The following is a 24,992-nucleotide window of genomic DNA, read 5'->3' on the forward strand; positions in this document are numbered from 1 at the left end:
GTCTTTAAAGACATTATATAGCCCAAATATATACATTCACACATAAATATTACACATGTATTATTATAATTATTGTGCTCTGAGTCAGGCTGAAATATGTCCCATCTTCTTGTTCAAACATCAACTCTATTTCAGAGCAGGTCTCAATTTACTGACAGCCCATTATGACCTGACAGAGACATTTACAAGATCTTCCATGGAAACCATACACATCCTTATCTCCATCCAGTCCTACTAAGACCACTGTACCACTCCATAATACTTCAGCGATAAACAGAAATCCCTCCCTAATCTCAGTCCGTCTGAGAGCTCTGCTGTAAGCCTTTCTCCAGTGGCCTGGTCTATCTCCAGACCAGATTCCATCACCTGGCCTAACTCGGCCTGCAGGCACCTGCTGATGACAGCCCGTACACCTGCTATCCATAACTAACAAACACCTTATGTCTGCGCTGAGACCTGGCCCGACCCAGCATGCCTTCATACCTCTGAAGATGCCTGGAATGTTTGAAACCGAGCCCTGATGACTTCTCTTTCCAAGGTCATTCTGGAACGGCAACTTTTATTTGCAATTATATTGTTAGCGATATCAAATTAAACATTCAAAATATCAAAGTATAAAACAATTAAAGAACAATTAAAAATGAATTCCATTTCACTTTTAACTTTGACTCTGTGAATCAATTTGAACTGTTCGTTTCAGTTCATCAAGCCTGCATTTATTTGATCAAAAATACAGAAAAAAAGAGTTTAAAATACTACAATTTAAAATAATGCTTTTCTGTTTTAATATACACTGTAAAAAATGATTTTTTTGGTTAAGTAAATACTAGTGAAAAAACCCAATGTAATTTACTTGAAAAAGTTAGTTCAGGCAAGAATTTAAAAAAACTAAGTAAATTCCATATCAGTACTCATTTCAAGCGAGTATAAATGAAAGTGTAATATCAACTCAATAAAATTAAGTAAAAATTACTCAACTTTTCTGATACTGGGGTTCCCATCATGCACTGGACCTTGAATAATTAATGAGGTTCATTTTTCACTGGTTTCCAGCTGTATTTACACTGTTTTATCATTGATTTTTGTTTTCAGTATTAGTAAATTGCCATTTTGTGACATTTCGAGTAAATTTTTTGCTTAAAACGACACATTCAAACACAAAAACGATCCATCAAATGTTACCACCATTGTGTATTGTCTACCAAGTATTGAGGTGTTTGCATTCACATGAGGCTTAATGTCTGACATGATGTATATATAAATTACTTAGATGATCTAAGTAAAGAACATACTATAAATGACTAATAAAATTCAAGACAATTGTTTTAGTGAAGTGTAATACAAAGGCAAAGGAAATCGGTATTAATCAACCTTTTACAAGCCGAGTTGAAATTACTTATTTTTTGTAAAGTTTACTTAATTCCACATTCCAAGTAAATTTAACTTAAAGATTTCTAATTAAAGCAACTGATAAATATGTTTAGGTTTTTACTTGGCAAATCTTTGTAAATTTACAAGCATTTTCTGAGTGAGATCGTTTAGCAAGGTTTTTTCTCCTACTTCAAATTTTTTACAGTGTACTTTAAAATATCTGTGATGCAAAGCAGACTTTTTCAGTGTCACATGAACCTTCAGAAATCGCTAGACAAGGGCTTAAAGAACTTGAAGCATGACATTTTTATGAAAACCTCAAAATCTACCAAAATTGTAATTTTTCACTTTTTTTCACGTTTTGCGAGAGATCACACACACACAGGCATATACACATACACATATATAATCTCTCTTAATACTTTTTGCATTTATTGAATATAGCAATGTTAAAGGAGTAGTTCACTTTTAAAAAAAAAAAACTTTTGCTGATAATTTACTCACCCCCATGTCATCAAAGATATCCATGTCATTCTTTCTTCAGTCGAAAAAAAAATTAAGGTTTTGATGAAAACATTCCAGGATTTTTCTCCATACCATGCACTTTACTGGGAACCAAACGGTTCAAGATCCAAAAGGCACATTATTTATTGAATAAATGAAAGATCGTTTCGCTTGATAAGACCCTTATTCATCGTCTGGAATCGTTTAAAGCCCTTTGAACAGTTTGCAGTTTGCACTGAAACTGTCTTTTGGACCTTGAACCGTTTGGTTACCAGTAAAGTGCATTATATGGAGAAAAATCCTGGAATGTTTTCATCAAAAACCTTAATTTCTTTTCGACTGAAGAAAGAAAGACATGGACATTTTTTTTATTTTATTTTTTTAAGTGAACTACTCCTTTAATGTACTTGGACTAGATCTGCTATGCTGCTGATGTTGATCCTGTAGCAGATCTAGGCAGGGGGAGCTGGGGGAGGTGGAGGGTTTCAGAGAAACTGCAGGACTAGTTTACAACAAACAATGAACCAGACTGGTTAAATGTTGAGCAAGCAATCTCATTGGCTACGGGATCAGCAGAGGCCAATAAGCTTGTGATGCTGTATGCAGTAATGATGTGATTGCTTGCAGATTGCATGTGAAGGATTCATGACTGAATAAAAAAAAGCCTTTTCAAAGCAAAGTATATAACAAACAATGCTAAGTTATATCCAAAGGCTGAAAAATGTTCGGATATTATTTTTAAGCTTTATAACCCATTCCTACACGGAAGCACTGACCTTGATCCTTTGACACGGGTCAGACGAGGACAATAAAGAGTGGCTAGAAATACGTCTCAATGCAAGAAAACAGGTGGCTCAACCGTCAAAAGACAACTTCAAAATGTTTGGTGATAATTAGTACGATACAAACAAAGACACTCTTTAACGGGATGTCATTACGTCACATAATAAAAAACTGATGAACAGGCAACCCCTTAGACCCTCATGAGTAAAAATGAGCACCCTGAGACCCACATTCATCATGCTGGCAACAGAAGCGGGTTGTTGCTGGTATTCACATCACGGTTCAGTCGTGTAAATCATCCAGATGCGGTCCACCCCGAGCGTAACCTCTGGTAAATGGTTCATGCCAGGCCTTAAGGGTGCAGGTGAACATACAAATCTTGATAACCGCAGGTCTACTGGTGGGCAACCGCAACTCTAAAAATAATCCTGACAATCATCCTGTGGATATTCAAAAACCAAAGACAAACATAGACATGACAGGTTGGTATAATGTTCACCTGCAAGGAAAGAAATACCATCTGCTATTGGATGAATGTCCTGAAACCCAATAACTACGTGTCCTGATCGCATTTACCCTAAAACCAAAAGGAAAAACCTGAGAAAATATGGAATGATATAATATTGTTTTGCATTGTGACATTATTTTTTGTAAGGGAATTACGCACATTTTCAAACAAACGCTCATTTAACTATACTTAATGTTAAAAAATCTGCATTTTATGCTTCAAGCACAACATTCATCCATCAATTTATCTTTCCAGCTTGATATTATGGTACGCAACACAAAAAAATGTCAAAGTCTCATCTTGATCTAAAGAATGGTTTGTAGAAAAACTGCAACAGTGCATCCAAATAAAATCATTTACAACTTATCTTGTTTTTGAAGAGTTGTAATGGATAGTGAGGGAAAATCATCAACTTTCTAATATACCTGACATTGTGTACTATAAATACTGTTGGCTCTCTATTGGCTTGTGTTTCTCACTAAGTCGCTTTGGATAAAAGTGTCTGCTAAATAAATAAATGTAAAAGTAAGTGTGAATAGATATTGGAAAAAACTAACACTGCAATATTTAGGTTATCTGATATATATTGTGATCGGACAACAATTTCACCAGATGATTTGAATAGCTCTATTTGTTGAGAATCAATCATTCTAGGATGGTCGCGGTAGTTTCGCAGCGGACTGATTCTGTATAGAAAATAATAAACAAGCATAGATAATAATAATAATAATAAACAGAGCAAAATGACTTGCAATTTAGACTTTATAACTCACAATTTCAATCCAGAGTTGTGAGTTTGTATCTTGCAATTCTGACTATTTTTATAGCTATAAATTCAGAATTGTAAAATGACTTTCTCCTCAGAATCGCAGTTTGGACTTTATAATTTGCATTTTGCAAGTTTATTTCACACAATTCTGAGTAAGCATAGCGAGATTAAAAATGACCTTTTTTATTTTATATTCTGTGGCAGAATCAAGCTTCCACAGTTTCCAATTTTTTGACTCATAGTAAATATAACCAAAAGAAAAAAAGCACACACACAAAAAAAACTATTCAAACTTCTTGGCTGGCATGTCTGTGACTGGATGCGGAAAAGAAAGAGAAACAAAGCGAGACAGAAAGGGGAGTGGATGTGTGTTGATAACACTGGAGTGTACAAATGAATATTACATAATGAGCGGTAATTGTGTTGTTGCATTCCTCGCATGCTTGCGTTAACAAGATTAAACCGAGACCTGCTGCATTCAGACAGAAGCCCGCATCACGTGTACTGAGAAAAAACATCACAACCTTCTTTCACTCTTTCCCCGCCAGCCTTTTTTCAAAAAGTGCCAGCCATTGCCAACATTTTTGATCATTTTCTTCTGATCATGCAATATATAGAATAAAAGAATAATTTTTTTATCAACACTTTATTGTAGGTAAGTTTAAAGACTATAACGTGCATAAGCAATGCTTATAATCACTTGATTTTGTCTGTGTTTTGATCCGGGGATTCGCTACTCTTTTTTGCCCCCTACCGTTTAACGGAAACTCAAAAACACGGAAAGCCGGGAATTGTTGTCTCATAAATGACGGAAAATTCCATCAATGGCGGGGAAATATTTAAAGGGATAGTTTAAAATGAAAATGATAGTTCTATCAAGGACACTATAGTCTGCTGTGCCATTGGAACACAGCAAAATTCAATTTGTTCATGATGCTAATTTCATTTTTGGCTGAACTATTCCTCCAAAATAAGTTTTAGGAAATTAAATTGTAGTTGTGGCTGATGAAAACCACACTCAACTATTCTGAACTCAAAAAACACACGCTCCTTCATGTGTATCCAAGAGGATGGAATATTTGCATTCGGCACCAAAGAAACAGAAAGAAAGAGATACTTGCTAGACTAAGGAGACTTGATGTGGTATAATGCATTTCAACACCAAATTAAGACCATCCATAACTTTGGTGATGATTACTGCATAACTTATTATAAATAATCATCATTACCACCACATAATCTCAGGATAATTTATAAAGTTTTTTTGTTTTTTTTTAACCTGAGCATCAGCGAAAATATAAGCAGAGGCTGGATTGGATGTTGAAAGTCATTTCAGAGGTTCAGGAAAAGTTTTGACTTTTTTTTTTTTTTTTTTTAAAGCATGCGATGAGGAATTATGCATGAGTAAAAAGAGTTAACCATGCTAACTTCAAAGTTTGCACACTATTTACTTACATTTTCAGAAGAGCAACAGCACAACCAAGAGTAGCTAATGTCAAGCCATAACGTATTGTCTGTTTACAACTCACCGGATTTGCCATGCCATGGAAGTGTGGAGTCATTTCCTCAACAAAAAAAGAAAGAAAAGAAAAAGCAAGGACTACTGAGCCAAAGCAAAAGGTTAATCTCTAATCACAAGAGACTTATAACTAAGGGCAATTTCTGAAACTCAATCCTGCTCTAAAACAGTGAGAAGCAGTTTACAACACTGTCAGGAAAACTGCTCCACATGATTCCAAACCTACACCACACATAAAACATGATCTCAATATGATCTACCCAGCATGAATTGGGATTGTTGACCTTCCAGAGAATGAGCTGCTTGTTTGCTATCAGTGAAACACGGCAGGTTGAAACAGGCAAGAGCCATCTGCATTTAACACACAAGATATGATGAGTTATTGGCCAGAAAAACTCTCCTTTACAAGCAGGTGAGGAGGAGTCTCGAGCCATTCCACCTGTCCAGATGAGTTATCCTCACCTCTCGTGCCTCGACCAAAACACTGAGATTGATGTATTTCTCTCTTACACGCAGATACCGATCCACATAAACTGATCCAAAAACTACAATTAGGGTGTTACTTGGGGACTCATCAAGCTAGCAATGTTTTTACACAACTTTGCCAAGGTTTATTTCCTTAAATCCACTTTAGGTTCAAACAAATGCAGACAACATGAAACGGCTTCTATAATGGGACACATTCAAACAAAGTAGAATGCAACTTGATTATATAAACAGGGATTGACTAGATGAAGAAAAAATCTCAGAACAGAGCCATTAAGATGCCATGGATTGGAAAATAAGGAATTTCCAACATCAAGTGAATAAGAAAGACATTTTAGAGGCAGAGCAAGTTGACATTTTGGTGAAAGAATATGAAGACAAATAGAGAATATGAAGACAAATTTCTTTGGACTAATGTGCACTGATAAATCATACAGATTTAGACTGAAATCTAGAGAGTCTATAATGAGGACTTTAAGGCACATTTAACCCTTAAAGGCCTCATATTACTGTATGCGATAAAAGTAATTAATAAATACTGAATATATGCTGTAACGTACAAAAGTCCAAACTGACTATTCACTATTATATGACTCATTATTTAAAAAATGTACTTAAATAACATAAGAGCAAACCATTTGAGTCTTAAAAACAGCAAAACAAACAAAGTCCTAAAGTTCAGAGAGGCTACAAAATAGTCATGAAAAGCTAAATTATGGTTGTTTTTTGGCAATTGCATGGGTTTTATCCTAGTGCTGCGTGATGTTGCATATCAGCAGAACGGTGGGGCCGGGTGCTGGGTTTCCTGCCTTTATTTTCGCTGCCCGGCCCATAAATCAAATGCAAAAGCAAACAAGCCCACAGCAGCTCTGTGCCAACAACCCCTGAAACGGGCCTGCTTTCTATAAACATTCCACAGGGAGACCGAACCCTGATAAGACCTCCAAATACTCCTGAAGATCTTGAACCCCGCCTCCATTTCCCATCAGCACGGCGTACGACCATCAAAATATTTCACATGGTGTTCGACGGCTCTGGGAGGAACAAACTCACTGGTTCTCCACCGCTGGAATTTCCTCATGAACATACACAATCTCTAAACCCGACCGGAACGACTGATAAGAATGGATCTGCTCCAGCCCACAATTCAATGTTCACCACATGTATAGAATTTAATAACTTTCTTTGGTGGAAATTACATTGTTAACATTCTTGGAATAAAATGGCAGTGTTTGATATTTCATAAATGCACTCAATAGAATACTTTCAAACTTATTTTACAATAAAGCTACAGATACACTGATACAACTAACTTAAATAAAAAAAAATTGTTTAATTATCTGTTGCGATTTAAAAGTTTTTCCAGTCTGATCGATTTTTGCTAATTCATACATATTTTACGAGTTACCAAATTCGGAAGAATTCATATATGTACATATAGTGTAGTTTTACCACAGTTTTTCCAGCCTGATCTCACAGGAATTTGTACAATTGAGGTTGTATGAATTCGTACGAATTAGCCACCTCGTACAATTCGTACGATTTTGGCTAATTCGTACATATTTTACGAGTTACCAAATTCGGTAACACTATACCAAATTCATATAGTGTAGTTTTACCACAGTTTTTCCAGCCTGATCTCACAGGAATTTGTACGATTGAGGTCGTATGAATTCGTAAAAATTAGCCACCTCGTAAAATTCGTACAATTTTTGCTAATTCGTACATATTTTACAAGTTACCAAATTCGGATGAATTCATATATGTACATATAGTGTAGTTTTACCACAGTTTTCCAGCCTGATCTCATGGTAATTTGTACGAGTGAGGTCGTATGAATTCGTATGAATTAGCCACCTCGTAAAATTCATACGAGTTTTGCTAATTTGTATATATTTTTCGAGTTACCAAATTCGGATGAATTCGTACGAATGACAAACCCCTGACCCCGCCCCTAAACCTACCCATCACGTGGGTTTAGACAAATCCTACAAATTCGTACGAGTGAGGTCGTACGAGTGAGGTTGTACGAATTGGTCGTGAGATAGCGTTGGTTTTTCTCTGAAGGCTTCAAGTTATAAAAAACACTCCTTACCAGTAGTAAATAAATCACTGTGAAAAGTAGACCAATTGTTTTTGAACATATAACAAAAACTAGACTTGTGAAGAGTTGTGTTTACTGCAGCTGTTAAAACGCACGATACAGTCAGCATCTGCCCTGTTCCCTTCAGTTAATATTGGTGTAAACAACACCAATAAAAAGTCCTTTACAAAAATAGCAAAAAATAAAGAAAGTAAAAAATAAGGCTGTCATTTTAATGTTATTCAAATAATATTGTTTTCAAAATCAGCTTGAAATATAACTCCATTCAGGACATGTTTTGGTAAAACTATTTCAATGGTCCAATTTAGACATTCTACTAAGTCTAAGTAACTACATGCCAACTTACTCTACTAACCCAAACCCTAACAACTACTCTAACTCTAACCTAACAGTCTACTAATACTCTAATACGAGTTAGTTGACATGTAGTTAGTGGAATGTGTCAAACGGACCATCAAAATAAGGTATATCCCATTTTAAAAACAGAACAGAGCACAACTGGATGGAACAGAACAAAAAACAAATGCTGCGTTGAATGCTTTACAGACAAAAACATCCATCTGACACATATGCTCAAAAACAAGCCATTAGCCAACAACTTAAGCAAAATATATCAATCTGTCACAGTTGATTCAACTCTGGTCATTATATGATATTCTTATGTGCTCTGAGAGAGTGTGTGTTTAAGGTTAGTTGGTCCACGGTGACATCACAATCTTGGCAGGACATGAGGAATAGAAACACATCAGACTGGAGAACTGGCATGTTATAGTAATTATTGGGGACAATACTCCATGCAAGCCACAAAGCTGAACCTCAAAGCTGAAAAAAGCCTCAAACGGGAGCGTGAGCGGCCATGTTTCCTGCCATCCCGTGTCTCCAACAGCGTTTTTGTGAGGAAAAAAGAGCCACATGATTGCAGTGAAATTTTAAAATGCAGCAATCATTGAGTCAGCATCCAGACATATTTCTGGCTGAACTTGCCACACTGGTGTTTGCGCGCACCACAGACCCTCATCCGTACAGGGTTTGGTCAGATTGATTTGCCTCGATCACTAAATCCAGTGGTCAACTGCTGCCGACTTCTGTGAATACCCAATCAGACAAACACCACAATCTAGAATCAGTCGAATGCTCACTGCAGAATGAACAAGGCGACATTTGGCTCACACAGAACCTGCAGACTTTTATCATGTTTTTTGATTGATTTTTTTGCAGAAAATTCGTGGAAATCAGAGAGTCTACACTCTTATCATCAGCTGAAAGTATTAAGTAATTAACCAAAATATTTCAGAAACAAACATGGATGGGGTCAGAGATCTCTGCGGAGCAAATTCCATGCGACTCCTTATTAGTGGCTACCAATGTCCCTTCCAAAAACCCTATTGGTTTTTATCAAGGACAAAATGTCCCATTAATGCACGCAATTATGGTTTGTCTGAACGATGCTGTTTAATATCACATGGTCTGGAACTTTAATGAGTGAATAAATTATAGCCACTGAACATTATAGTTCCTCGTAATTTCTTTTGAGTTTTTAAATCACTGCAACCTCTTTTAGTCAGAACAGAAACCCCAGTGTGTGGAAGTGGCCCAAAGGCAGGACGTTTTAACTAATTCTGCCCCAAATGACTTCCTGTGGGCCTCTTAGCAGGTCTATGGTGTGCCAACTCTGCTAAAGCTGCTTTGAAAAGTGATCTCCACCCATCTGAGAGCCCCTCAACCACTGTCCTTTCTCTCTGAATGCCTACTTAATGCATCGCACAACCACACCAGCTCAATCCGAACGGACAATTCATTAGAGCAGCAGAATACAAGCCAAAGATGCCATTACTGTACACCCTTGACGGCCAACATCAGTAATGCAACAGCAGGTGCCAAATCATTTGGCATCAGAAACTGCTTACAGTTTACTACATTTCACTAATGTATTACTTCTACTTTTATTGAAGTGATGAAACTGCACATTTGTGTGCAGTTTTGACAGACTAATATATTTGAGGCTGTGGATTATTGTCCTGACAACTCCGTGCACAAAGTTCTTCTGGAAAAAAGTGTGTGAGTGTGTGTGTATTGGTAGATAACTTACAAATTGTTACAAATTACATGATTAATTTTTAATCAGTAACTCACTTTCAAATATCAATTGATTAATTGGCCTGACCAAGATCACTCTAAAAAATGCTGGGTTGTTTCAACCCAAATTTGGGTCAAATATGGACAAACCCAAATGTTGGGTTAAAAATGCAATTAAAAATGTACAGTTGAAACTGAAAGTTGAAGTTGGGTAAAAATTTGAAATTACATTTTTAACCCAACCTTTGAGTTTGCCCATATTTTACCCAATTTTGGGTAAAACAACCCAGCATTGTTTAGAGTTAGCATCCCATTACAAATTGTATCTGACCAATGGCATTATAACGACTAATTTGTTTTGTTGACACGGTGACCGTTACTGCTACTTAAAACTTTGCAAACACAAATAAAACCCAATTGATCTGAATTGTCACAGACTACTTAACTTATTTGTATTTAAAGTGAAGATTTCGGTCTTTCTGACACATCTTTGTTATTTGCAGCTGGTTGCAACGAAATCCTCAGGTTACGAAAACCCTTAGTGATTATTCGTTTATGATGGGATTTCTTATCTTAAGTGGTTTGTTGCAACCGGCCGTGTACTTTCCAACTCGTGTGATCCCAATCTTCATGACGGGTGCTCCATCAGCCCCAGCATGCAGAACGTGCCACCCGCCAACCTGCAGTGATAAACAACCCAAGCAAGCGGCGGAGCTTTGTTTCCGCAGAGCCAACGCATTCATCCGTTTAAATCTGCAGGCTGTGAAGATGCTGCAGGGGTCTTAAATCAGTCCCAGAGCCTCGGCTTCTAACGCAGGAATGCCGTGGCGCGTGTTTCTGCCTCCGTCAGCATCTCCTCCCAACCTTCGCAGCCTCCAAACATTTGGCGGAGACAGACTTCAACTTGCTAATGCCTGAAAACCTCTTAAAGATCGCTGCTAATTTGCTGTGACCTCGTGAAAAGCTGGGCCCCAATCTAAACAGCCCCATGTTGGTTACATTTTGGCTATCTTGTCAGATTTCATGTTCGCTGGCAGTGTAATTGAACAACCCTGGAGAATGTGGACATCTTGAATGCATTTGCTCTGGTGCCGTTGGAAAACAGTGGCTCTTTTAACATGGCAGTCAACAAGGATTACGGGGATGTCTATCTGTCTGAGGATCGTAAAGCGGGATGGAAAAGTAACTAGGTGTATGTGATGGTAGGATAACAGCATGATCAGGCCCAGACTGATTTTGCCCAGATATTTTAGGGCAAAAATCTGCAGAATTCTGCTAAATTAATGTCAATAGATTCTTAAATGGAGCTGAAATATAATCAAATTAGCCAAAAATTATAATAAACAGACAAACAAACAAGGGCCTGAGAGAATGCAGTACTGTATGATTGAAGAATATTTTTTTTTAGTTTTTTAAAAAAAAAAAATCATTTTCATCAGGCAATTTCAAATTTGCCTTTATTTACCTGTATTTTGCCGAAACCCGTCACATTCAAATCAAGATTTAAAAGCTAAATATGAAGCACAGAAAGCGAAAGAGACATTTAATCTGGTAGTGTCACTATAAAAATGTGTGGATGCTTCTTTCCGCCACAGAATGAAAAATAAAAAAAGGCAACTTTTTATCTCACAATTCTGACTTTTATTCTCACAATTGGGAGTTTACATCTCGCAATTCTGACTTTATTTCTCAGAATTGTGAGATATAAAATCGCAATTGCGTGATATAAAGTCAGAATTGCGTATTATATACTCATAATTCCGTGTTATAAAGCCAGAATTGTGAGATATAAAGTCAGAATTGCGTGAAATAAAGTCGCAACTGCGTGTTATAATGTTTTCTATTTCTCAGAATTGCGACTTTATATCTCGCAATTGTGACTTTATTTTTTTAGAATTGGGACTTTATATCTTGCAATTGCAACTTTATTTCTCAGAATTGCAACTTAATATCTCGCAATTGTGACTTTATTTCTCAGAATTGCGACTATATATCTCGTAATTGTGACTTTATTTCTCAGAATTGAGAGTTTATATCTTGCAATTGCGACTTTATTTCTCAGAATTGCGACTTTATATCTCGTAATTGTGACTTTATTTCTCAGAATTGCGACTTTATATCTTGCAATTGCGACTTTATTTCTCTTAATTGCGACTTTATACAGTATCTTGCAATTGCGACTTTATTTCTCAGAATTGCAACTTTATATCTCGCAATTGTGACTTTATTTCTCCGAATTGCGACTTTATATCTCGTAATTGTGACTTTATTTCTCAGAATTGCGACTTTATATCTCGCAATTGTGACTTTATTTCTCCGAATTGCGACTTTATATCTCGTAATTGTGACTTTATTTCTCAGAATTGCGAGTTTATATCTTGCAATTGCGACTTTATTTCTCAGAATTGCGACTTTATATCTCGGAATTGTGACTTTATTTCTCAGAATTGCGACTTTATATCTTGCAATTGCGACTTTATTTCTCAGAATTGCGACTTTATATCTCGGAATTGCGACTTTATTTCTCATAATTGCGACTTTATAGAGTCTCATGCAATTGCAACTTTATTTCTCAGAATTGCGACTTCAGATATATTTTTGTAAAAATTTATACAAATATTTATAAATATATATGCTAGGGGTGTAACAGTACACAGAAGTCATGGTCCGCTGCGTACCCTGGTTTTAGAGTCAGAGTTTGATTAGAGTTCGGTACAACAAGAAAAAGCAACAAATACCCAATGCTAGTTTTCTTTTCATTTATTTTGATACAGTACGTGTTAGCAAACTTGAACAATAGTGTGTGTTAATCCCAGCCATTTTTTGCTATATATCTACATCTGTGGTTGATCTAAAGTGCAGGATGGTCAATATAAATAGAATTTAATGATGTAGTGATTGAGCAAATACACTAAATTTCTGCTAAGTTCTGCAAGTACAGATTCCACACGAGTCTAGTCATAACTCAAACATCTGCAGAACCTCACACGATGGGTCGTCACAAAAACTGCAAATAGTATGTTACGTGCAAATAAGTGTTAGTTCTCCTTTGATAAGATTTCTGAAAATTCAACAAACAATTCCCATCAATCCTGAAAAAAAGTTTTGTTTTGTCACGGTATGAATTTGTGGTAAAGATCCCCATGTACAGTATGATGCTAAAACACGGCACAAGAATGTAAACAAGCTTTACAGCGCTCCAAAAACACTCCGATTTACGAGCGAGTTCTCCTGTCATTCGCCTCCAATCGCATTTTGCTTAATTCGCTGGTATATTTGAACATGGGATGCAGCTTTTCTAAGAAGAATGCTGAGGATCGTGTGTTGATCTCATTGTTTGACGGCTGGCCAAACTCTCTAACGGCTGAGATGCTGATTTATTTATCTGGTGGAATCCAAGGCGACACTAAATACATCTTCCATCCATGAGATCAAATGATCCTTGAACTTCAATAACAGTGCGTTTTTTAAACGCACATTTATCACATTGAATTCCACACTGCACAGTGTTAGAGTGCTGTGGATCTGAACTCGTCTGCCTCTCTATGTGTAAGCGGGAAATGTTGGAAGTGCAGTTACAGAGGCGCTCGAGGAGCCTCTAAATCACAGCTGAAGCCAACAGGAGGAATGCTGGAGAAAACTGCTCCGAGCTCAACCAAGCTAGTATCACTTTCGGCTATGATTACCTGGAGATCAAACGTGGACAAAGTTTGGTGTTTTTGCAAGTCTGGTCAATATATAAAACCATTATTACAATAAAAATCAGCCACAAAGGGTGTGTTCACACTTGTAGTTCACTTCTCTTGGTTTTTTTTATGACCAAAAATAAACTACATTTAGTGCTGGTTCGCTCAGAATGGCTTTTATGACGTATATCTTGCAACAGAACTCACAGAACAGTCCGAACAATGCTGTGTGCTGGGCTAAACCGTATATTTGATTGTAATTTTACCAGCTGAGAACTCGTGAAGACATTTTTAAATGTGTAAAGGGGTCAAAACAGCATCAGGAATTCCTCGGTTGCACACATCGAGAATCTACTGAAAGGAGATGGTGTTTCCGAATCCTTTACTGAACTTTATTGGGCAATATAGCTCCTGCATGAGAAGAACCAGGTTTGAGCATTCTGTCTTTTATAGGGACATCACGTCATGTTTTTGGATGTTAAGTGGTTTATTTATGAATTAATTAGAGATTAGAAATAGTGGTTCACTTCCACAAGTTTAAATGGACCACTTCTACATACAAAAGTGGGGTATAAGATTTGAATTAAAGGGATAGTTCACATTGAAATTAACTTTGGTATGTTCTAGCTTACCTCAAGGGCATCCAGGATGTAGGTGTCTTTGTTTCCGCATTAGTTTCAATTTTGATATTTTTAGGTCAAACCGTTCTTGTCTGTCAGTCAATGCAGGTCTATGGTCACCACCTCAAAACGGTGACTAATGTAATGCAATGACTCGTAAATGTAAGTACACATTCAGGTTAAGCTATAAAACATACCAAAAAATTAATTTCAAAGTGAACTATCCCTTTAAATTCTGTAACAAAAAGTGTAAAGCATCATTATTGGTAAGCATTATCAACTTACTTAATTGAATATCATATAAGAAAACAATACATTTAATAGGATATGAATAACTTTATGAATAAGTTTTCCTGATGGAGATTCAGTGTGGGCCTGCCAATATGTCTTAGAAACAGCCTTGAACATCAAACGGGGTTTACAGCGATCAGACAGCTTAGTCTGGGACTAACGAAATGGTCAATTAATTAGCCATGTTGAGTGACAGCAAATCTCCTCAGTTTTAAGCTCAATCAGCTGATAGTTTTACTACAGAACATGCATGAAGATCAAATACTATAGAGTAGGTTTCTGAATCAGAAGATGATCATCAAGAGCTTCTCAATTATTAACTGAACTTTCTGGGGTCTGATAAAGCAAGAATATGCAAAAGCTCAAATGGAGTCAAGGGAATAAAACACATTTGTTATGAGAAAATGAGACCATCTATTTCCTCCACGCGCTATCTCTAGATAATAAATAGACTAAATGTGTTCACAACAGCATTATTTCTTTTTCCCCTCAATTTGAGCCAAATTAGTTCAAATTGCATCTGCAAACGTGCCAAAAACACAAAGTGTGCATTCTTTCCCACAACTGAGGTACAATGGACGAAAGGCGAACAGACAGAACTATGAATGTTGGGTGTGCACAGAAGGCTTAATGCTGCGTTTAGCACTAGATTATCATCAGAGAATTTGTAATAACATGTACTTGCATTTCAAACATTGAAAAGTCAAAGTTTATCTAACCGCTGATGTCATAAACAAATTAGTTGAGTTGGCGTATCATAAATAACCAACACTAAAGAGTCTGGCGTCCGACATTTAAGGTCACAACTGCCTGTCTTGACCTTAGGGTCATCAGGTTATGTCTGGTCAATGGAGAGAAATCTGTGTCTGAACAAGAATGAATCTCACTAAAACATGTCCAGGTCACATTTCACCGTAAATTCAAAAGGAGAAAAAAAAATATATATTGCATAAAGAAAATAAAAAGTGCTAGGTTGTTTTAACCCAATTTTGGGTCAAATATGGACAAACATTGGGTTAAAAAAAGTCATGTGAGCATTTCAAGACCATTAAAAGTTTCTGTACTGTTTTATTCTAATGATGATTATAAATATTTATAACTCACATTCTCATTACTGCAATGTGTATAGATGTTTTACTCCAGTTTTTTTTTTTTTCAAAGAAAATAATCTCACGATAAAAATGTGACTACTTTTAAAGTAAATAAAATAAAATATAATAATAAAATAAAATATCAGAAAATGTCTTATTTCTTTTAATATTTTTTTTGGGGGGGGTTACTGCAATGTGTATAGATGTTTTACTCCAGTTTTTTTTTTTTTTTTCAAAGAAAATAATCTCATGATAAAAATGTGACTACTTTTAAAGTAAATAAAATAAAATATAATAATAAAATAAAATATCAGAAAATGTCTTATTTCTTTTAATATTTTTGGGGGGGTTACTGCAATGTGTATAGATGTTTTACTCCAGTTTTTTTTTTTTTTTTTTTTCAAAAAATATAATAATCTCACGATAAAAATGTGACTACTTTTAAAGTAAATAAAATAAAATATAATAATAAAATAAAATATCAGAAAATGTCTTATTTCTTTTAATATTTTTTTTTTGGGGGGGGGGGGGGGGGGGGGGGGGGGGGGGGGGATGGTGTAATATGACCAGGACCAGTTCTTGACAGGTCTGGTGGGATGCGCGATCTACACAATAGAAAGCCACACGCCGTGCTGGACTGTGCCACAGGGGGACGGCTATTGTTCAGCATTTAACAGCAGCTTTGTCATCCTGTCAGCCGCATTTGTTACAGCAAAAAGGGAAGCTCTGAAAACATGCCACTCAGAGACCCGGATCAAAGCTGAGTGTCCTCGCGGGGAGACCACAATGACTCCTACAATATTAGCTATTAATATTTCAATCCCAAAGTTCAGAAAATGCAGACACAGGCAAACATTCTACAGCAATTAACCGTAAACAGCCTACAATTAGGCTAAATTAGCTTGTCACATTCATTTATATGCAATAGAGTTTGTTTCAAAGCCACAACGGTGTTGTAAAATTCATCAATTAGGAAAAGAAGATAATGGCGTCATTATTCAGCTCAAGTAGTGTTTCGATTCAGTTCAACAACTTAGTCAATGTTGAAAAGACAATCAGGTTTCTACACAACAGAGTCAACTTAACTCAAGTCAGTTCAATGTTGATTCAATGCTTCAATGTTAGAGTCATTATTAACTCATTCCGATTCAAATTTTGAAGGGTAATAAGACCTCACACGACCTTGTATATACGTTCAGATTTAATATCTGTAGATGCCCTGTGGTCAGTCTGATGCCATAAAACAAGACGTGATTACATCATTTAAAAGCTGCAGAGAATGGGAAGATTTTCAGTGAATAACATAAATGTAATTCTGCTCCTCAAACAAAGCCATTGATGGGCTCAGAAGACTTGACGCACAGTCATATACACTACTTTATTGCTGATTCAGCTGTTTTCCATCACTTTGTGGAGTTTGACGCTATAAACTGACCTTCAAAACATCATGAAAGAATATCGTACAGGTTTCTAACAACAAGGGTGAACAAGTAACAGAATTTGAATTTTCAGCCCAACTATTCCTTTTAAAATCACATTGAGTCACACATACATTTCTCAACATCACCACAGCAGTCCCACGCTCTTCAATGTTCTCACACGCAAGTTTTGCAGTCTGAGCTTTTCCTTAAACACGCCTGAGAGCACTCTCTGTTTTCACAAAGAACAAGCAAACAAACTGCTATAGACGCACAGCTGCGAGAGCAAATGAGGTTAAAATTCCCAAGATATCTGGCAACGTTCTCAGCGCCAGCGAGCCGTGTCACCATCTCCTTACCTGATACACAGCGGTGGCCATCCTCAGTGTGCGCGTGTGTGTGTGTGTGTGTGTCTGTCAGCCCCAGTGCCGCATTCTCCTCTGAGCAGAGAGTCTTACGGGATCGTCCGGTCCGACTCACAGGCAGAGCAGCGCACCTCTCTCAAACACACTGTAATCCAGCCAGCAGAAGAGTGTGTGTGTGTGTGTGTGTGGATGTGTGCGCAAACACGTCTGCTTTCTTGGCTTCCTGAAAAAGGCTGAATTGTTGACTCACATTCCCTGTTCGCCCTAGCCAAAAAAAGAGGATCATAAAAGATATTCACACTATATATGGCTATGGGTACCAGAGCAGGTCAGATCCAGACGCAGCACCTTCAAACCCAACGAGCGCACGGCACGGGAATCTGCCAAGTCTAGCTGCAGGCTACTGACATTCTCCTTTCCCTCGCACTTTTTCGCCCTCCCTTTTTTGCTCCTCTCTCTCTCTCTCTCTCTCTCTCTCTCTCTCTCTCTCTCTCTCTCTCTCTCTCTCTCTCTCTCCCTCCCTTTTGCTATATGTGAGCATTTATGGAACAGACGGGGGGGGAAGAAATCTTAGAAAAATATACATTAGGTCCAAAATTAACATTGGTCAAGCGCCAAATGAAAGAAAAAAAATGTCTTTGGTGAGTAAATAAAACAAAGTTACACATCAGCTGGCCAATAACTTCATCAGGAATGGCAACGTTAGAATGTTTGTATATGATGATTTATTTATTATTTTCTTGTAAAGAGTGTGCAAATGTGTGTATGTGTGATTTTAAACTGTAATATTATAATATTATTGAAATGTAATAAGAAATGTAATACTTAATTTGTGATGCAACTGTGTATTGGTCAGGCCAATAATAATCAGCTGATATTTGCCATGGTGAGACAACCAGATTATCATGGGTAAGTTTTATAATATGTCAAAGTATTGTCAAATTAAGTGGAAAATTTTAAATCTATGTACAACTGTATATATATATATATATATATATATATATATATATATAGTCAGTTATTCATGGTCACAATGGAATAAGGATAATAAATTAAGATGAATGCGGACCTAAGATTTAAGGACCATTGAGAAATTTGGCATTGTGGCATTAGTTTCATAGCAATTACCCAGACTGAAATGACTACAATGCAAATAAATAAATAAATAAATAAAAGGGTTCGCAGTATAGAATTACATTAAAGTTTACAGTAATGACCATCACATTAGATTAAATGAGAATGACCAAAAAAAAAAAAAAAATAGTTGAAATTCCCAGCAGGTTTTGTGGGTTGGACTTGGTTTTGACAGACAAAAAGCCTCTTCATCAGCCCACTCCTTCTCTAGCTGTTATCAAGTTCTCAGTTTACAGGTTTAACATGAGTTGACAAGCTCAAAGGCAAACTGAGTTACGTAGAGGAGCGCCTCAGAAACGGCACTCAGCGTGAGGAACTGTGTAGCTGTGAAGAGAGAGATCCTTCAGTTCTTCTGCCCCCAGACCGGCTTTGGTTGTTTTAAAGTGGTTTGTTGTATACGTCAGAGTGTTTGAGCTACATCTAGCGGTCTGCGCTTTTCTGAAAGATGCTCCCAACCTGATGGAGTTCAGACTAACACAACAACACTAGATTTGTAGAGCTGTTCCTGAAGGAAATACCAGTTCTAGCAAAGCAGCAAATCACAAACAATGCAATTCCATCTTTGGGGTGTACATAAATGCTAGACAGAAGTGCAAATAAGAGAGATTTTCTAAATGTAATCTTAATTTAATAAAAAATAGAGATAATAGAGATAAAAAGAGATAAAAAGCCATTAAAATAATAAAAAACAAAATAAACACAGTCACTCAAACATCTGAGGAAAACAGGCAAATGATCATACAAGCATCACTAGCATGGAATTTAACACTGTCTTCAGGGCTTTGAGACCAGACAGAGCCAAAGCAATTACTGAGAAGATACTAACAGGTTTAGGGCTGTAACCTTCTGCCCTCAGGATACTAACTTATTTTCAATTCGGATTCTCCTTTCATTTAACAACAACACAACATTAGGGCTGTTTGATTGAGTCAGACAATACTATTGAGATGATTCATTCATTGTTTATATTAAATGATAAAAATATAAGAAATTAATTAATATAAAATAAATGAAATTAAATAAAAATCAAACCACTAAAATAAAAATAAAAAAATAAATAAAATAAAAGCTGGAAATTAATTAAGAAAAAGAAAAAGCAATATATATATATATATATATATATATATATATATATATATATATTTGAGCGGTGTACCCTTGGGTTTACTTAAATAAACAAAAATGAAAGATTTTATATAAAAAAAGAAAACTTAACTTATGACTATTTTTGCTAAATTCAATCACACAGTTTTTTTTTTTGTTTAATAAGGCTAAACACAATTTAATTAAGTTAATAGTGCAGCCCTATACCACATCATCAATGTAAAAACATCCTTGCAATGTAATTATCCAATGTACGGAAAAGTTTAATGTTGTTCAATTTTGAAAAACAGCCGGCCATCAAAGCCAACAAATTGGTTTATCAAAGGTTTATCTGAGCTCTGATGACGGGAGCATGATACAATTATCTGTTTTCACGTACGGCGCACACACTATTAGTGTCCAGTCAGAGTGGTCCGTTCACTTTACACACCTCTCTCCCACTCTCTCTCTCTCTCTTTACGGAAAAACAGCCTCACACACCCACCGAGAGCAGTGATGTCACAGCCCAAACAACATGCATAACTACCATTACCCCCTGGTCAGGGTTTGGCTGCTTAGTTCAATAACTCCATAACTACTACACCACTGTGTGGACAAACAGCATCTTTTTCTATTGATGAACATTGAAAAAATAGTTGTAATAATAAAAATAAAAAAATGTCCCCCCGACAAAAAAAAAGAAAATTCTGAACACCATATTAAAAAACAAAATGCATATGACATGATATATGATGATATCATATAATATAATGTAAAAATATAATACTGTATAATATTATATAATAATTTAATTAACTGACTGCTCTCCTCATTATAACATGTTCAATGTATAAATTAAATCAGTTTAATTTTAAAGCAGTATTTTTTTTTTTTCATTTTATTAACATTAATGCCACAGACAACAGCAGCAATATTAGCCTGCTGTCACTTTATGACTGAATACACGGTGGACCGAATATACTGACACACCAACCCGATCTCATGTCAAATTCGTACAAATTTTACGATGTGGCTAATTCGTAACAATTCATATGACCTCACTCGTCCGAATTAGTACGATTTTTGCTATAAATCGTACATATTTTACAAATTGGCCAATTCGTCACATTTTCTGCTACACATTGTTTATTTTTACCAGTTATGTGCACTCCTGTCTTAAAGGGTTAGTTCACCCAAAAATGAAAATTAAGTCATTAATTACTCCCCCCCATGCTGTACCAACCCCGTAAGACCTTCGTTCGTCTTCGGAACACAAATGAAGATATTTTTGATTAAATTTGAGAGCTGTATAACTACCACATTGGCTCCTAAAGGACTGCCTCTTGACGGCCCAGAAAGTCAATGAAGAAAATGTTTAAATATCCCAAGTGACTACCGTGGCTCAACTATATGTTTATCAAGCGACGCGAATACTTTTTGTGCGAAAAAACAAACAAAAATAACGAGTTTATTCGACTATTTCTTTTCTTCCTTGTAGGCCAGAACGAAAATTCCTTAGATTTCCACGACGCATGCGCGAGATTTGCGATCTGCTCACACCAGCCTTCACTACTTCAGATCGCAATTCTCGCGCATGCGTCGTGGAAATCTATAAGGAAGTCTCGTTCTGGCCTACAAGGAAGAAAAGAAATAGTCGAATAAACTCGTTATTTTTGTTTGTTTTTTCGCACAAAAAGTATTCGCGTCGCTTGATAAACATATAGTTGAGCCATGGTAGTCACTTGGGATATTTAAACATTTTCTTCATTGACTTTTTGGGCCGTCAAGAGGCAGTCCCTTAGGAGCCAATGTGGTAGTTATACAGCTCTCAAATTTAATCAAAAATATCTTCATTTGTGTTCCGAAGACGAACGAAGGTCTTACGGGGTTGGTACAGCATGGGGGTGAGTAATTAATGACTTAATTTTCATTTTTGGGTGAACTAACCCTTTAAGCCTAATAATTGTTGTTTCATGTGGAAACAACTTGAATCATAATGCTCCAGGTTGATTCTGAAAAATACAGCTCTTTGTGCTCCTAAAAATACAGACAATCATTTGTCGGGGCGTGACTATGTGCACTCCTGCCATCTAATCAGCATTTCTGATGGTGCTTTCCACAGAGCTCTTTTTATTCAGCGCACCATCCTATTGGAAAACATGAGCTGTTTTGTTTGCTGATATCAAAATAATTATACAGAAGATGTCAGCTTCAAAGTGAGATGTCTGTTTGGAGTATCCCGTACCAGATGTTGGTAAGATGTGGGACGCAGAATCCAGCATTAATGACAAGCCTGACGAAAGAGGAGGAGAAGAGCAGAGGGAAAGCACAACTATCCCATCTAGCAAGATATTGGCCATGTCCCAAATGCAGCACTTGATGTGGACTTCGCTTACTTGCAAGACTGTTAAAAAAAGAAGTGCACACTATCACCCGCTTGCAGCTGCTAGCCACCTTTGTGGTGAACTACTGCCAATATATGTGGTGACATTTCACAACTAGCACTCAGAATTACTTTGTTTTAGTGCTGGGCGACGATTAATCGCAACTAATCGCATCCAAAATAATTGAAAGAAATTGTTTTTTATATATATAAAATGTTAACATTTATATATAATATAAATTATGTATAAATATACATACAATATATTAGTGCTAGGCAACGATTAATCGCGATTAATCGCATCCAAAATAAAAGTTATATTAAAACACACACATGCATGTATATATTTAAGAAAAAAATGTTTTTTATATATAAAATGTTAACATTTATATATAATATAAAGTATGTATAAATATACATAGAATATATTAGTGCTAGGCAACGATTAATCGTGATTAATCGCATCCAAAATAAAAGTTGTGTTTGCATAATATATGTGTGTGTGCTGTGTATAATTATTTTGTAACCCTAACCTAACCCTATATATATATATATATATATATAAATCACACACGTAAATGTATATATTTAAGAAAAATGTGCTATTAATAAATAAATTATTAATATTTATATTTAATATAAATTATGTATAAATATGTACAGTATATACATGCAAATATTTCTTAAATATATACATGCATGTGTGTGCTTTTATATATATAAAAAATTATTATACACACTACACACAAACACAAACTTTTATTTTGGATGTGATTAATAGCGATTAAACGTTGCTCAGCACTACAATATATACATGCACATATTTCTTAAATATACACATGCATGTGTGTGTGTGTGTGTATTACAAAATAATTATACGCAGTACACACACACATTATGTAAACACAAACTTGTATTTTCTGATGCGATTAATCGCGATTAATTGTTGCCCGGCACTAGTTTATTTATATCGAATCGATGTATATCCAAACAATGTGTTTTCCTAATGATAATTTGGATTGCCGATTTACAGTATGTAAATTTTTTTTTCATTTTTTATCAAGCAATCAGGTTAAAACATTTACATGATGCGTACATAATCGCATATGACCAAATTCTAATTTCACAGAGCAAAACAGAAGACCATGCATGCATCTTTGATTACGAACGACAACAGAAACACAAACAAAGAACGCAGACCTGCAAAAATCCCCTATTAGATGTCGGCATGTTATGAGTCTGACATATTTCCTGTGTCCTGGATTGTATTATCTTTAATGGTCCTCTTGGTGCTGCCTGTAATAAGCATCGTTATAGCTATAAGTAACACTCAGGATGGTGTTTAATGTCTGCAACTAGTGTAATGAAAAATAAATGCCAGGTCTAGCATGGCACAAGAGCCCAAGTGGTCCCAAAACAAGAACCATTCTTCCAGTCGGCACACTGGAACATTCCCGTGATTCCGACGAGGAACGTCCTGCTGGAACATGCAGGGGCCAATCAGAGTCCTGCAGAGAGGCAGGGGCCAATCAGAGCCCTGCAGAGAGGCAGGTGTGTGAACAGGCAGCCCACTGTCATAGTCACATATGGAGCACACATTCAACAAACTGTGAATTCCTGAGGCTCTCTTTAAGCAGCGGGGTGGTAATGATTGATGGAACATCACTCACTCAATCCTCACGTACAGTAGTGGCCGGAAGTGATGACAGGCTTCTTCACCCTTTATTCAGATATTATAAAACAAATCTGTTCAAAGGTTTTGTAAGTATTTTTGCATGCTTGGAGTCAATTGTTTTATTTATGATAATGTAATGCAACATGCCAAATTGTGTCTATAAGGCCAGCCTGTCAAACAAAGAATTTATGAACACATGCAAAAATAAGAGAGAACCAACTGAAAATTAATAACAGATTATGTCGTCAACGTGTGCTCTTTTCTTTGAGTTTTTTTTTTTTGTTTTGTTTGTTTGTTTGTTTTTTGGTAGCCCTCAAACTCACTTTATAGCTCTTAATCCTGTAATTGTGGACAAATGTGGGCACAGAGCACTCAGGTGTGATCCTAATTTTTATTTATTATAAATGTTATATCACTGTCTTCAATAAAGTTTTTTCTATCCATTTAGGGTGTTTTTGAATTATTGAATTTATTTACTTCAAAAAGTACCACATTTTCTATGTAAATTATTTCGATGTAAATTAATTACTATGTAGTTTTATTTTTATTTTTTTTAACTACATTAAAATATCATTCCAATAAGTTCTTAGAGCTAAAACCTAAAGATGAAGTCACTTTGCCGTCACCTGGTGTCTTATTTTGGCTTATTTTAGAATGCTCTAAATTACAGTTTTTTTTCCCATTCATTTCTATGGGTGCCCATTTTTGACCCAAATACAAGATTAAGGAGTTTTTGTTTTTTTTCCACCCACTTAACATTGTAGAATTGAGTGCAAAAAAAAAAATGTGTGTGTTCAGGAGGCAAACTTAGAAAAAGTAGCCAAGTCTTGTACCGCTCAGATCAAGGGAAGTATTTTATTTTATTTTTTTTTAAAATAAATCAAAACTATTTTGCCCACATTTGTCCAGAATACGTTTTTTTAAATGTGTTTTTTTGTTTGTTTGTTTGTTTTTTTTGTGTGTGTGCTGTTGCTTTAAGTTTCCCTCTTTTTGCTAAATAATTTTGTCAGATAAAAGTCTTAAAGTTTAGCGTTTCGTTCTTCCCTCATAAAATATTTACAAAAATAAAATATGTTCATTCTATTTTGATGGTTTAATTTAACCTGTACGGTCATTAAAAACAGAA

General features: G+C 36.0%; 1 protein-coding gene across 14 annotated transcripts in view; it reads right to left on the minus strand.

Moving 5' to 3' along the window:
- Window positions 1-24,992, minus strand: part of tns1b (tensin 1b) — a 266,496-nt gene that overhangs the window by 118,541 nt on the left and 122,963 nt on the right. Inside the window, exons 1-2 of one of the 14 annotated variants that reach the window (XM_089133405.1) lie at window positions 17,912-17,984; window positions 17,586-17,814 (exon numbers count right to left, since the gene is read on the minus strand). The exons of 10 other annotated variants lie outside the window; for them this stretch is intronic. In XM_089133405.1, the coding sequence (XP_088989531.1) occupies window positions 17,586-17,606 (21 nt within the window). In that variant the 5' untranslated portion in view covers window positions 17,607-17,814; window positions 17,912-17,984. Of the gene's footprint in view, window positions 1-17,585; window positions 18,004-24,992 lie in introns of those variants that run through there. 3 more of the 14 variants (XM_089133404.1, XM_089133406.1, XM_089133407.1) reach the window with 3 other exon arrangements.

The sequence above is a fragment of the Pimephales promelas genome, chromosome 7 (assembly GCF_988280905.1).
Source record: "Pimephales promelas chromosome 7, fPimPro1.hap1.1, whole genome shotgun sequence".
NCBI lineage: Eukaryota > Metazoa > Chordata > Actinopteri > Cypriniformes > Leuciscidae > Pimephales > Pimephales promelas.